General features: G+C 44.0%; 1 protein-coding gene across 3 annotated transcripts in view; it reads right to left on the minus strand.

Moving 5' to 3' along the window:
- snrkb (SNF related kinase b) overlaps positions 1-13,184 on the minus strand; it is a 38,787-nt gene extending 25,603 nt beyond the window's left edge. The window contains exons 1-3 of one of the 3 annotated variants that reach the window (XM_052465666.1): positions 12,823-13,184; positions 4,769-4,818; positions 1,630-2,348 (exon numbers count right to left, since the gene is read on the minus strand). In XM_052465666.1, coding sequence (XP_052321626.1) covers positions 1,630-2,218 — 589 coding nt within the window. In that variant the 5' untranslated portion in view covers positions 2,219-2,348; positions 4,769-4,818; positions 12,823-13,184. Of the gene's footprint in view, positions 1-1,629; positions 2,349-4,768; positions 4,843-12,822 lie in introns of all 3 variants that reach the window. The other 2 variants (XM_035790864.2, XM_035790863.2) reach the window with 2 other exon arrangements.
- Positions 13,185-14,741: the final 1,557 nt, after the last annotated feature.

Consider the following 14,741-nt stretch of genomic DNA (forward strand, 5'->3'; position numbering starts at 1 on the left):
CTGGCAGGCTTAGCTGGAGCTGTATCTCAGAGGAGTCTGACCCAGTTAGGGGCTGGCACACTCCCAGCACCACACTGCATACTGCCCAGTCAGTATGACTTTCGTCTGTGTTACCAGCCCTGCATGGGTTACATGGCTGCTTGAGAACAGCCTCAACTATATGTTCTATAGTATGTAGCCATAGGGGATATTCTTTACTTTGCGCTGATCTTCATTCTTTCACATGGCCCATCAGCAGTTATGATTAAGGAATGTACATGACCATGCATCTGCGTACTAGAAGAGTGTTGTTCCAAGATGAGGTATGAATCTGATTTGAGTCCCTCTAAACTGTGATCCTGTCAGGTGTTCCCTGGCCAGTGGCCATTACCTAACAGGTCTCATAGGGTTACTGGATTACTCACCTCTAAAAACCCAGGGAATAACTCTGCACTCGCTCTTCTACTATTGCTCAGTATTCTGCTAGGGTGTTAATGACACTGCACCATAACACTTTCCACATGTTAAGATGTCATGGTGCATTTTCACAATAACAGTCCATTTCCCTGTAGCAGTTGAATGAGGTGCAGCCAGGTGTTCATATCTGGGGCAGGCCAGGAGTGTGTATTTGGGGCATGTTTAGGTCTGGAATACTACAGGGCTGGAGACATTGTACATTTACTCTCGCTGCACTACTCTCCACTGATTTTAATTTCATTGAAGAAAAATCCAGATACAACCCTGTCTGTCTGCGGAAAACAAACCAGACCTAAAAACAACATCAGTGGGCAGACAGGCTGAACTGTAAGTGGAAACCCACAGTCCTCCTACCCTGACACAGAGACAACTATCCGCCTGGCTCTAGGCTTTAAAGATGGAATTCGCAGTAGGGGGAAACAGCGCCACTGGCCACCCCACCACCGTTGTTATTATTGCCGAGCTGAGGTAAAAAATATACAGTGTGATACATATTCTGCTCTTCTATCGCACGTGCAATGATGTCCGAGGGGGCGGAGGGGGGCTGTGTTCATTGTTTACAGTAACTTTTGGTGTTGTAATATCGCAAACAGACATGGCTGTTTCCCCATTAAGGATTCCAGCTTTAAGCACTGCATGTACACAGCTTCACTGTCCCTGCCCTGGATTAAAGCCCTGTGTGGATTGCTTCAACCACACCGCCCATCCACACGCAAATTACATTTCCATTCCAGATTCTATGCAGCCCAGAGAGTAGTCCATCTGTTCACGTTTGTGTGTGTATGTTGGGTGAGCTAGAGGAATGCCTGCCTGACTGACAGATCCACAGGCAGTACCGCAGACACGCCCATGTTCATCTCTCCAGCTTTATCTTGGTCTCAGGGGATTTATGGTAATTCTGTGTAGCTCAATGGCTTAGCCTTAGAGGGACCTGAATCTATATATGTGGTCTTACGGGCAGAATATAATTAAAAAAACTCAGTGAATCACGTACTTGTCTGCAAAATGAGTCACATGCAAACAATGTTCTATTTATTTTATCTTCACATTTCTCTCATCTCATTGCATCACTTGACCCTTCCTATGAAGAAAACAGCCAGCCAGATAACCAGATGGACAGACAGACCCCCTGCCGAACCAGACACCCCCGTCCCGGTCCCCCATTTGTCTTACCTACAGCCGGAGCATCATACTCATCTCCCAGCAGGATCTCTGGGGCAGAGTAAGCCAGCGAGCCACAGCTGGTCATCAGCATGGTCCCGGGCTTGAAGAGGTTGCTGAAGCCGAAGTCGGTCAGCTTGACGGTCCCCTGCTGCCTGAAGAACACCACGTTCTCTGGCTTGAGGTCTCGGTGCACCACGTGGAGCCGGTGGCAGTAGGAGATTGCTCGGACGATCTGGGCGAAGTGAACTTTAGCCGTGTCCTCAGCCACGCCACCCTCGTGGCGCAAGATGTAGTCATACATGTCTCCTCCATCGCCCAGCTCCAAGATGAGGTAGAGCTTGTTGGCAGTGTCGATGACCTCGTAGAGCCGCACCACATTGGGATGCTGCACCAGCTTCATACAGCGCACCTCCTGCAGCAGGTGGCCCGTCGCCATGGCGTCCAGCTTGGTCTTGTCGATCACCTTGACCGCCACCAGCTGGCCTGTGAAGACGTGGCGTGCCAGCTTGACAACAGCGAAGTGGCCTTTACCCAGCGTGCGATCCAGGTCATAGAGGCCGGCGATCTTTCCCTCGTAGCCGCTCTTGGAGGCAGCCATGTCTGGGTGGGGCAGGGCAGAGACAGGGTGAGGGGAGTGGTGTGTTGGTGCTGGAGACAGTCTCAGTCTGGATGAGGGGCCTTGGAGGGGTCTTGAAGCTCTATGGAGGCTCTCTCTACTGATGCATTACCTGGACAAACAGAGAGATGTGACACAGAGTTGTGCTTGATATCAAACAAGACAGAGGAGGGTTTTAGTGCAGATTGGTATGTGAAATGGGGTGTTTGAAATAAACTAAAACCAATATACTTTGGGCCTTATATCTCAATGTATTGTAATTTCTGCAGTCTGTTGCAGCTAGGGTCCTTATTCGAGTGCGAGTGCTCTGATCAGTGGTACAGACTGAGTGCTCATTGTGTGGACTGCCATTACAGTACTGCTACGGTAACACACATTATGCAACTGCTTTCAACAAGCTATTCATTGTAGAGGTCTATACATTTGTGCAAACTATATTACAATACGAACAGAATCTACTTTTACAATCTTGAAACTAATTTTATCAGTCATAGTGGCCATTGTCAACATCTATGCAAGAGAATTTAAACTTCAGAACGGTTGCCAAAATATCCTGGCTGCACTTCATTCTCATTTCCAGTTTCTCACACAGACTGTCCTGCCACTGAACCTATACGTGCGCGTGTGTGTGTACAGTAGGCCTGACAGACAGGTTAGGGAAGCGTTCCTATCAACATAAGGGAGTGGAAGCATCAAGCAGGAAGTAGCCTCATTGACAAACACAGACAGTTGAGGAGGCCATGTTACGACAACTAAACATATTTTTTCTGTGACACCTTATGACATTAAAACAGTCTCAAATCCCTTAATGGCATCATAAACACCCAAGCAACCTTCTATGCCTCCAAGAATCCCAGAGTACTTTCGAAGGAAGCAGGAAAGAAGGCAGAAAGAACAACAGAACAGGCGTCACTATTGTAGTGCTCTAGGCATAGATACACATAACTGTGAGGATAATAGCCAGGACAGGAGAGAGGAAAAGCTAGAATAAACAGTTGAGGAAGGGCTCGATGGAGGAGGGTGGCAGATACAGACAGGGTTGGAAGGGATAAAGGCTATGGATGTTGAGTGTGTTTAGGGAATTAGTGGCAGGGAGTCAGATAACAGCAATCCTGCAAAAATGGTATGGATCAATATCTGTAATGAGATATCATAATTTGTTTGTGTGGGTGTATCGCAGTGGGGGTGTGTGTGTGTGCATGCGTTTGTGCGTGCATGTGTGTGTGTGTGTGTGTGTGCGCGTTCGTGCAAGTGTGTGTGTGTGTGTCTGTGTAACTGAATGGTTAAAGAGCAACTGCCCCTAAACTTCTCATTTATAAAACAGTCTGTGGCATTAATTAGACTACAAAAGTGTAAATAGGATAATTTTGGTCAAAGTCTGTCTCATCCAAAACAGAGTTTGTGAGACTTGTGATCGTGACTGCCTCACAATGTAAATTAAGGTTGGGTTTGGTTCGATCCCACCCACACCCACAGCTGGCAGCACTCAAGTGATCATCAATTCGGAGGGCAGATGCCCGTGGTAAATTTAAATTTGGGTTGACTTTGGATATCCCTATGGATATCCCTATGGGGCTAGTTATTCGGCCCCCTTGAACTTTGCGACCTTTTGACACATTTCAGGCTTCAAACATAAAGATATATATATGCTCTCCATCCAACCTCACTGAGCTCGAGCTGTTTTGCAGGAATGGGAAAAAATTTCAGTCTCTCGATGTGCAAAACTGATAGAGACATACCCCAAGCGACTTACAGCTGTAATCGCAGCAAAAGGTGGCGCTACAAAGTATTAACTTAAGGGGGCTGAATAATTTTGCACGCCCAATTTTTCAGTTTTTGATTTGTTACAAATGTTTGAAATATCCAATAAATGTCGTTCCACTTCATGATTGTGTCCCACTTGGTGTTGATTCTTTAAAAAAAAAACAGTTTTATATCTTTATGTTTGAAGCCTGAAATGTGGCAAAAGGTCGCAAAGTTCAAGGGGGCCCGAATACTTTCGCAAGGCACTGTACAAAGGGACAATATGTTAAAATTCCAATAGCGTTAAATTTCGATGACTTAAAAACATCAAACCAACTATAAATTGTAGAAATGCATATGAAAATATTGAACGCATTTACTGAGAACTAAAAGGTGAACAACATGAAAATTGTGTCATTTTACATTGTGTAATTTTATTGACGGTCCTTAGCATTTCCCCAGGGCTAGTTATCTAAAGTCAAACAAACTTTGCCACGGTCGCACACCTGCTGGCTGAAGCTAATTAGCTAAATCATTTGGCAAACTCTTCCCACTTGCAAACACACTCATCAAATCAGACCCCGAGACCAAGACACGCATTTCTTAATGAACCATATGTAAAAATCAGGCCAAATCAGGAAGTGCAGACGCCCTTTAATGAGAAGCAGAAGGGTTGGAGAGAGAGCAGGCCTTCTCACATGTGTCTGAGTGCAGAGTCCTTGGAGGAGCATGTGCAGACAGACACAGAGATCAGTATGCAGAAATCAATGCTGCTAATTATTGACCTACCCACAGTCTGATGGGCGTCTGATGGCCAAGTCTCTGGACTCTCTCTCCCTCTGCAGCATAGGAGACACCCAGACCTTCAGCCAACAAGAAACAGTCTCATAACATAACTTGTGTGTAATGCTAAAGAAACGTGACAGTGGATCTTCATGTTTACACTGTGTTTTTGTTGCCACTGCAAAGCTGGACAACTGAACTTATAGCTAACCTACCTGAAACATTGTGGGAATCCATTAAGGTTAGGTGGTATTATTACAAGAAGTGAACACAAAGGGCGCTATTTTTAAAACCCCAAAATTATTAGTTCTCTCATAGTTATACTTAACTTATAAGCAGTGGCACAGCACGCCCCCTAGCGGGAGCTGTGGGAGTGCGTGCTGTGTCACCAGAAATTATAAAAGAGCCGTGTCCCCGACCCAAAAAAGAATACAAATAAAGCTTTTGTATTTAATGCACAAAACAATTTAAGCAACAGGGATCTTGATCCAGGAGGGGATTTAATGTCTGCTGTAGCCAAGAAGCTTGATCTTGACATCTAGCCATTTAGCAAGTTAGCAAACCAAATGCATAGCTAGAGGCTTGAGCTGAATATCATTTATTTGACACATCTTAGATTTCTTATAGTTATATACTTAACATAGATAGGAGTGGCGTAGCATGCACCCCGGGTGCCCCCAAATTGTTTAATTTAAAATGTTTTTTTTTTGTGGTATTGAAAATCATACCATTGGTAATTCAAAATATACCGTTTATAGCATATACTGAGGTATCAGCCAAGCCTAGTGTATACATACACTAGAGCTGTGTTTGAAAACTAACTCATACTAACTAAGTTCCCGGATGTCGTACTAAATTCGCTAAAATGCGAAATATACAAGCAGTGGACACTATTTCCATGCTTTTAGGCCCCATAATGCAATTATTCAGAAAATGAGCGTAGCTTCACAACGTTTTCAGATTTTAAGAAAATGAAGGAAAATATGCAGCCAAAGTCCGACGAGAGCTTATAAAAATTCATTGCTTTAACAAATTATGATGTGTTAAGACCATTTTGAGCGACGTAATGCCTTTTCAAATAAGTTACACGTTATGTTGGCTGACAATTTGTTAGCTACGCTATCCTTATGAACCGCATAGCATATCATTACAGCAGTATGTACCGGTGTTAGCTAGCTACCTAAAGTAATGTTAGTTGGCTACTAATACATCAGACCTTCCAGTATATTAACTATATGCTAACTAACTACCCAACGTTGATTGACTTGATTATTCATGTCACGCTTAGCTAAGTGGCATAGTAGTTGTGTGTTCTCAATGGACATGGTTAATTCCTTCTGGCTATCTGGCTATCTACTCTAATTTCAGAGCACTCTCGTGTGAGTGTGCCATCACGCAGAATAATTCAAATCAAATCTAATTTTATTTGTCACATACACATGGTTAGCAGATGTTAATGCGAGTGTAGCGATCTAACAAGCAATCTAACAATTCCACAACAACTACCTTATACACACAAGTGTAAAGGAATGAATAAGAATATGTACATAAAAATATATGAATGAGCGACGGCCGAACGGCATAGGCAAGATAGAGTAGATGGTATAGAATACAGTATATATAGAATACAGTAACAAAGTATTGAGATACACGTGTTATTGACCAAATACTTATTTTCCACCATAATTTTCATTAAAAATCCTATTTTCTGATTTTTTTTCCTTCTCATTTTGTCTGTTATAGTTGAAGTGTACTACCTATGATGAAAATTACAGGCCTCTCTCATCTTTTTAAGTGGGAGAACTTGCACAATTGGTGGCTGACTAAATACTTTTTTTGCCCAACTGTACATATGAGATGAGTAATGTAGGGTATGTAAACGTTATATAAAGTGGCTAGTGATACGTTTATTACATCAAGTTTTCCATTATTAAAGTGGCTAGAGATGAGTCAGTATGTTAGCAGCAGCCACTCAATGTTAGTGATGGCTGTTTAACAGTCTGATGGCCTTGAGATAGAAGCTGAGAAGCTGTTTTTCAGTCTCTCGGTCCCCGCTTTGATGCACCTGTACTGACCTCGCCTTCTGGATGATAGTGGGGTGAACAGGCAATGGCTCGGGTGGTTGTTGTCCTTGATGATCTTTTTGGCCTTCCTGTGACATCGGGTGGTGTTGGTGTCCTTGAGGGCAGGTAGTTTGTCTCCGGTGATGCGTTGTGCCGACCTCACTACCCTCTGGAGAGTCTTATGGTTGTGGGCGGAGCAGTTGCCGTACCAGGCGGTGATACAGCCCGACAGGATGCTCTCGGTTGTGCATCTGTAAAAGTTTGAGTGTTTTTGGTGACAAGCCAAATTTCTTCAGCCTTCTGAGGTTGAAGAGGCGCTGCTGCGCCTTCTTCACCACGCTGTCTGTGTGGGTGGACCATTTCAGTTTGTCCGTGATGTGTACGCCAAGGAACTTAAAACTTTCCACCTTCTCCACTACTGTCCTGTCGATGTGGATAGGGGGCTGCTCCCTCTGCTGTTTCCTGAAGTCCACGACCATCTCCTTTGTTTTGTTGACATTGGGTGTGAGGTTATTTTCCTGACACCACACTCCAAGGGCCCTCACCTCCTCCCTGTAGGCCGTCTCGTCATTGTTGGTAATCAAGCCTACCACTGTAGTATCGTCTGCAAACTTGATGATTGAGTTGGAGTCGTGCATGGCCACGCAGTCATGGGTGAACAGGGAGTACAGGAGAGGGCTGAGAACGCACCCTTGTGTGGCCCCAGTGTTAAGGATCAGCAGGGAGGAGATGTTTCCTACCCTCACCACCTGGGGGGTGGCCCGTCAGGAAGTCCAGGACCCAGTTGCACAGAGCAGGGTCGAGACACAGGGTCTCGAGCTTAATGACGAGTTTGGAGGGTACTATGGTGTTAAATGCTGAGCTGTCGTCGATGAACAATATTCTTACATGGGTATTCCTCTTGTCCAGATGGGTTTGTGCAGTGTGCAGTGTGATTGCGGTTGTGTCGTCTGTGGACCTATTGGGGTGGTAAGCAAATTGGAGTGGGTCTAGGGTGTCAGGTAGAGTGGAGGTGATATTGTCCTTGACTAGTCTCTCAAAGCACTTCATGATGACGGAAGTGAGTGCTACGGGACGATAGTCATTTTGTTCAGTTACCTTCGCTTTCTTGGGGAACAGGAACAATGATGACCCTCTTGAAGCATGTGGGAACAGCAGACTGGGATATGGATTTGTGGGTAGTTAACTTTGTTTGTGGCACTAATGCCCTGTAAGCTTCACGGTTGGTTTTTCGTTTGTTGTTTTGTTGGCGACATTTTGAAATAAAAAGGAAAATGTACGCTCACCACACTGCACCTTGGTCTTCTTCCAGCAACGGCCATGACAGCGAGCAAAGAAGTTGTTTAGTTTGTCTGGGAGCAAGACATCGTGGTCCGCGATGGGGCTGGTTTTCCTTTTGTAGTCCGTGATTGACTGTAGACCCTGCCACATACCTCTCATGTCTGAGCCGTTGAATTGCGACTCTACTTTGTCTCTATACTGACGATTAGCTTGTTTGAGTGCCTTGCGGAGGGAATAGCTACACTATTTGTATTCGGTCATGTTTCCGGTCACCTTGCCTTGATTAAAAGCAGTGGTTTCGCGCTTTCAGTTTTGTGCCAATGCTGCCATCAATCCATGGTTTCTGGTTGGGGAATGTTTTAATAGACGCTGTTGGTACATCACCGATGCACTTGCTAATAAACTCGCTCACCGCATCAGCATATTCATCAATGTTATTTTCCGACACTATGTGGAACATATCCCAGTCCACGTGATCAAAGCAATCTTGAAGCGTGGTATCCGATTGGTCTGACCAGCGTTGAACAGACCTGAGCACGGGCGCTTCCTGTTTTAGTTTCTGTCTATAGGCTGAGAGCTACAAAATGGAGTTGTGGTCAGATTTTACGAAAGGAGGGTTGGGGGAGGGCTTTGTATGCATCGCGAAAGTTAGAATAACAATGATCCAGGGTTTTGCCAGGCTGGGTCGTGCATTCGATATGCTGATAAAATTTAGAGAGCCTTGTTTTCAGATTAACCTTGTTAAAAAACCCAGGTACAATAAATGCAATGTCAGGATATGTGGTTTCCAGTTTACATAGAGTCAAATGAAGTTCTTTCAGGGCCGTCGATGTGTCTGCTTGGGGGGGATATACACGACTGTGATTATGATTGAAGAGAATTCTCTTGGTAGATAATGCGGTCGGCATTTGATTGTAAGGGATTCTAGGTCAGGTGAGTAAAAGGACTTGAGTTCCTGTATGTTGTTATGATCACACCACGTCTCGTTAATCATAAGGCATACACCCCCGCCATTCTTCTTACCAGAGAGATGTTTGTTTCTGTCGGCGCGATGCGTGAAGAAACCAGGTGGCTTTACAGACTCTGATGACCTATCCCAAGTGAGCCATGTTTCCGTGAAACAAAGAACGTTACAATCTCTGATGTCTCTCTGGAAGGCAACCCTTGCTCGGATTTCGTCTACCTTGTTGTCAAGAGACTGGACATTGGTGAGTAGTATGTTGAATTTACGAACGCAACACCCATTGAATACAACCGGTGGCAGTAAAAGTTGGCATAAAATGCGTAATTAAATTGTTGCCAGCAGCATAGTTAGTCACCAACTCTCTGGATAACATGAAAACAGCCTAACCAGCTCTGCTAGGGTGAGTAAAATGGTCAGAGTGAGGTGTTCTCTCAGTTGTGGCTGGAAGTAGCTAGCAAGCTAGACAACGTTAGCCAGTTAGCTTGGGTACTTGACTGCCGTTGTGACGTCAGAATGCTCGGATCAACCCTACTTCTCGGCCAGAGTGTCAGGTGTGGGCTCTAAACGATCCGAGAGCAAAACGCTCTGAATTTACAAACTGACAATCTGACAAGGCTCTGAATTTACGAACACTCAGAGTGCACTCTGGCACTCCAGATTGATTTTTACAAACACACCCGAAGTGGTATGATGTCTAGCTAGTAATTTGTTATGCTAACAAGATAGCAAGAGGTTGCACAGCAACAGCATCAACTTCTGGTAGACAGGCAAAGGGCTAGTATTATCAACTAAAAGGATACCGTTTGTTTACAGTATACTAAAATGAACTAATAGCATATAGTATGTAGTATATACTCATTAAGTAAGTTAGTATGGGTATTCAAATAAATCACTGTACACAGAAAGGCAAACTCACTTGTGCATTCAAATGAACACAGCCACACAAACACAATGTGTGTGACTTGCCTCAGGATCTGTCCTTGGGATAGAGCTTTTATGTTACATCTGAGAGATGCAGCAGTTATGTTAAACAACACTCAGTGGACAAGCTGTGCTGTGGTAGACTGTAAAAGAGAGGGGGAGTGAGAGAGAGAACAGAGAATGAGAGAGTTTAAGGATAAGGCCATCCTCCTATTCACTGTGGCTTTCACTGCCTCTCTTGTCAGTTACCAAAGCAGAACAGGTCTTAAACAGACCTCTGCTTCCTATAGGGAGCAGGGAGGGAACAACACTGTTTCCTTCTGATAGTGTTCACACAGGGAAAAGGCTTCCGCTGGGGAGATTCCTTTTACAGTTATAAAAACACACAGACACACATACCGACAAACTAGCACATACATACACTCGCACGCACACACCCACATGCCTGCAGGTGCACGTACACACATACACAAATAAACAATGCCAAGGCATCATGATTTTAGTACACTCAGCATATTTCTTTGCAAACATAAAGGATCTCACATCTTGAGCCAATTATTGAAAATATATATTTTTACTGGTGCTAGCTGAGCAGAAAAGGCAGAGAGCACATTCTACCTAAGTGAACATTTCAGACAAACAACAATAGAAGGGCCACACTTAAAGATGCACGCAGGGATCTTAAGCGCAAGAAATGTGTAACATATTGCACAAATTGAGTTCGTAACATATCACAGGAATTGCAAAATAAAACGGATGACGTAGTACACAATTTGAAGACACAGTACACAAAAAAAGGGGACCCATTTTGGCTCAAGAGCACCACTTTCAAAACTACTGGCTGAAATTATACAAAAGTTTGAGAGTGCATCTTTAACACAAGGACAAGGGTGAATATGGACCCATGCACTGCCACACACACACACACACACACACACACACACACACACACACACACACACACACACACACACACACACACACACACACACACACACACACACACACACACACACACACACACACACACACACGGTACAGCTGGGCAGGATTATGGTGTGAGAGAAGCATAACGAAAGAGGGGCAAGGGGATGACTCATTCGGTTTCGTATCAGAGGGAAGAGTAGAGAGTGAGAAGATAGGGATGGAGAGGGGAAAAGGGAGGGAGGAGGAAATGGAGTCAGGATAGTGAAGGGGAAAATGGAGGGAGGGGTGATGGAGGAACAGAGTGGGGTTTCCTTAGGTATGATCTCATCTCACTTGTTCCCATCATGCAATATTCAACATGGTGAGGTCCACGTGGGAATAGGGGAGCAGAGACTTGAGAGAGCACTCTCTCTTCTGAATTCTCAATTCACTCATTACAACAAAGTAGATTCAATTCTACACTCATTCCCAGCATTTAAACTCATCACATATTTAACTCCTCCATTACCTCTGTCTCTCCCTTTGTATGGAACAGCATTTTAATATTAATAGAAATACAATTAGGAGGGGAAGTACAGTGTTGAGTGGGTTGTGTCTTAAATACCCTTATATCGGTCTATCCTTGTCTTCCTTCCCTCATGACTAGGGCCCAAAGTTTGGTCACGGACAGTCAAATCAATATGGTGGATACCTATCCAGTTCTTTCACCTATCAGTGGTAATGAGAGAGCGGAGTTGAGGACATCATGGCTCTCAAGGCCTACCGAGACACATAGTTAGTTGATGTGTTGAGCAGCACACGCTCTGTTCCCTTATGCAGCAGATCGAAGCACTCAACAGAGGCTGTGTGCTGAGAATGATTGCTGCAGGGCCTGTGTGACCTGGCTGCTCTCCCTTCTTTCCTGTCCCCTCTCTCTCCCCTAGGCCCACCCCATGACCCAGGGGTCACAGCGCAGGCAGAGGATCTGTCTCCTCCCGCAAATGTTTAAAAAAATTAACTGAGGACAAGATGGTCATAAGCAGTAACTTGTACACATGCCAACAAGCCCACACGCACACATGCACTCTGACTGTATACACACAATCACATGCTTGTTCCCTCAATTATCAACTCTGTAGGATCACTTTAACTTTCCTCTGCTATTCAATCACCCCATCTGTATTCCTGTCCACCCTCTTCTTCTCTCTCCCTCTCTGGTTGGTGGTCCTGTGATGACTCAGAGTTGACCCATGCTCCATTGTTTCCCTGAAGAAGCCAAGATAATAAAAAGAAGAAGTGCAGGCCAGGATCCAGCTCTCTTGTTACAGTAACGACCAATAGGCTACAGCATTATCAGTGTTCACACAATGCACTGTGAGATGCCACCGGACTTGCCACCCCCTTAACAAAGGACAACACACACAGAACACATGAGGAATAATTTTACTCATCATCCCCTGTACTACAATCATCATCATCTTTCATTATGGGATCATGAACATCAACAGTTCTTTACTTACATTAAAGCATTCAAAGTTTCCGCTAAACTTGAATAGGAATCTGGATATTAGCGATGATGGATCTATCATCCGTGAGTCAGTGTAATTTTCTGTGAAAGCTGCGAGCACATATGGATAGATATCAAAATGCAAATAACAATTGTCCCTTTGTCCCCTTGGAGATTAATATAAGCAGTACAACAGCCCGGCGTAAACACTTGCTTTCGACTGGTAAACTTCCACTCCGCAACTGCAGTCCTGAGTTCGCAAAATACGCATCTACTACGCATCTGATGAAATGCACAAAAATAGACATGTCGTAAACATCCGCGGTCTGACAATAACATTCTAACCAAAGATGATGATGCTAAAATTGCTAAAAGAGTGAGAATATTGCTACCTTAAAAGGTTACAAAAATAACTTACCATTGAGAGGAAAATGCGTTATCCTTGAGGCTCGTGGAGCGACCTGCCTCTGTAAACAGCTTGGCACTTCTTGCTATTCCAATACTACTTGATGAGTTAGAATCGTAAAGCTATTGGTTTCCAATATTTTCCCGACGTCCTGTTGTGTTCACTGTGCCAGTGGCGTGTGTATGCCCCGATGTCTCCGAAAGGACGAGGCAACAGGGATGGATGGTCGATGCTGCGAGTGCGCCTCTCTGCAGTATTCGCGCATTCATTCACTGTCTGATCGGCTCTGAGCGCTGGCCTGCTACTGACGTCAAAGCATTCCAGCTCACTCGCGTCCTCTGCGGACGATGTTCTCTCCCAGTGCGCGAGAGGAAGGGCTGAGGGCCTATACAGGAAAAAATGTCTGTTCTGAAGTCAAGAGAGAGGAAGACTATTATGCAATGCAACAGCCAGCGTGTCACTGTCTATAATTAGGTAGGTGGAGGAAAGCAAGAAACAATGGAGATAATACCATTACTCACATATTTCTATGGGTTGAGGCATAGTGGCCTATTAGTGGAGGCCTTTCAACCACATCACATTAGGTCAACTGTAGCCTTTAGCAATGATTCATAACTACAAAGGCTTTTTACAAATTGTAATTCTTTAGAATGCCTTTGCAGAGAAATAATGAAAACACGTTCTTTCGTCAGTATGGCTACCTTAGCCTATTATAAATGACAAAAGATTATCCTCAGACACCTGTAACAGATGCAATCAACTTGTTAATATCTGTAATAAGTACATATTACACAACATAAGCTGTTGTAAATACACAAGGAGGAGGACAGAAAGTCCTGTAAACAAACTAAAGCAGTTGAGCAGAAGCAAACAGTGCGGAGAGTCCTGGAGTTCTAAGTGGAAAGAGAGAGCATTTTAATCATCACAGAGGCATTGATCAGGTCTCTGAACATATTTGGCCCAGGCAGCAGAGAGTTCTGGTCTGGGGTGTTGGGACCTGTGCCACACAGACTGACAGTTTGTCCGCTAAAAGCTATTCTGGAACCAGTGGAATAAGAAGGGTATCAGATACGGCCTCAAATAACCCTCTCTCTCTCTATTGATCCTGGTTGAAGGGCCCCCAACCGAGCCCATCTCACTGTAGGCCACTGACCCACACTGAAATGTGAAAATCCATCATCAAGTGTATTGACAAAACTTTGTACTGGGGCTATAATACAAAACCTACCAGCAGCACAGCTGAGCAGCCAGATATTTTGATTGATTTCATCTTGGGAAAAAAGGAGATATCTCATTCCAATTTTCTGCTGTCTCATATGACCTGCGGACATGTCACTAGAGCAAAAAAAACAGAGCTTTCTAAATAGAATGGCTAGCTACATAAACAAATGAAAAAAATAACAGTACTGTACCTTGCGTCTGATTATAGCCTACTGGATGAGGAATAGCCTTGAGGAGACTTGTGGTACCATACTCCCATCTAGTGGAATGATGCTATCACTAGAGGCTTCTTTCCTATGACATTTGCATTTTATAAATGCGTCACCATTCAGTGTGTCATTTTTTGACTTTGGCCAAATTGATTTTAAAAAAAAGGCTGGCTTAATTAAAAGGCTCACAGTAACAAATTGATAGCTATGTCTTACAAAACTTGTTTACAGTCGAATGGATTGTAGATTATACAAATGATTCCAAATATGTTATTCATGACAAAAAACCCTGTTTAATGTTAAAATTTGAAACACTAGTAACCTGATTGGTTTTGCTTGATATTGCTGCTCAATATGTAGGTGGCATATCGAGCCAGACGGATTACATCCTCAATCTTTAAATGCTACAGTTAAAGGTCCAATATAAAATCATTTCTGAGTATCTTACTGTAATTGCTTTCAATTAAAATGGTCAAAAAGAAACAAACCTGCTTCTTAGCA

This window comes from Oncorhynchus keta, chromosome 17, assembly GCF_023373465.1.
Source record: "Oncorhynchus keta strain PuntledgeMale-10-30-2019 chromosome 17, Oket_V2, whole genome shotgun sequence".
Taxonomy (NCBI): domain Eukaryota; kingdom Metazoa; phylum Chordata; class Actinopteri; order Salmoniformes; family Salmonidae; genus Oncorhynchus; species Oncorhynchus keta.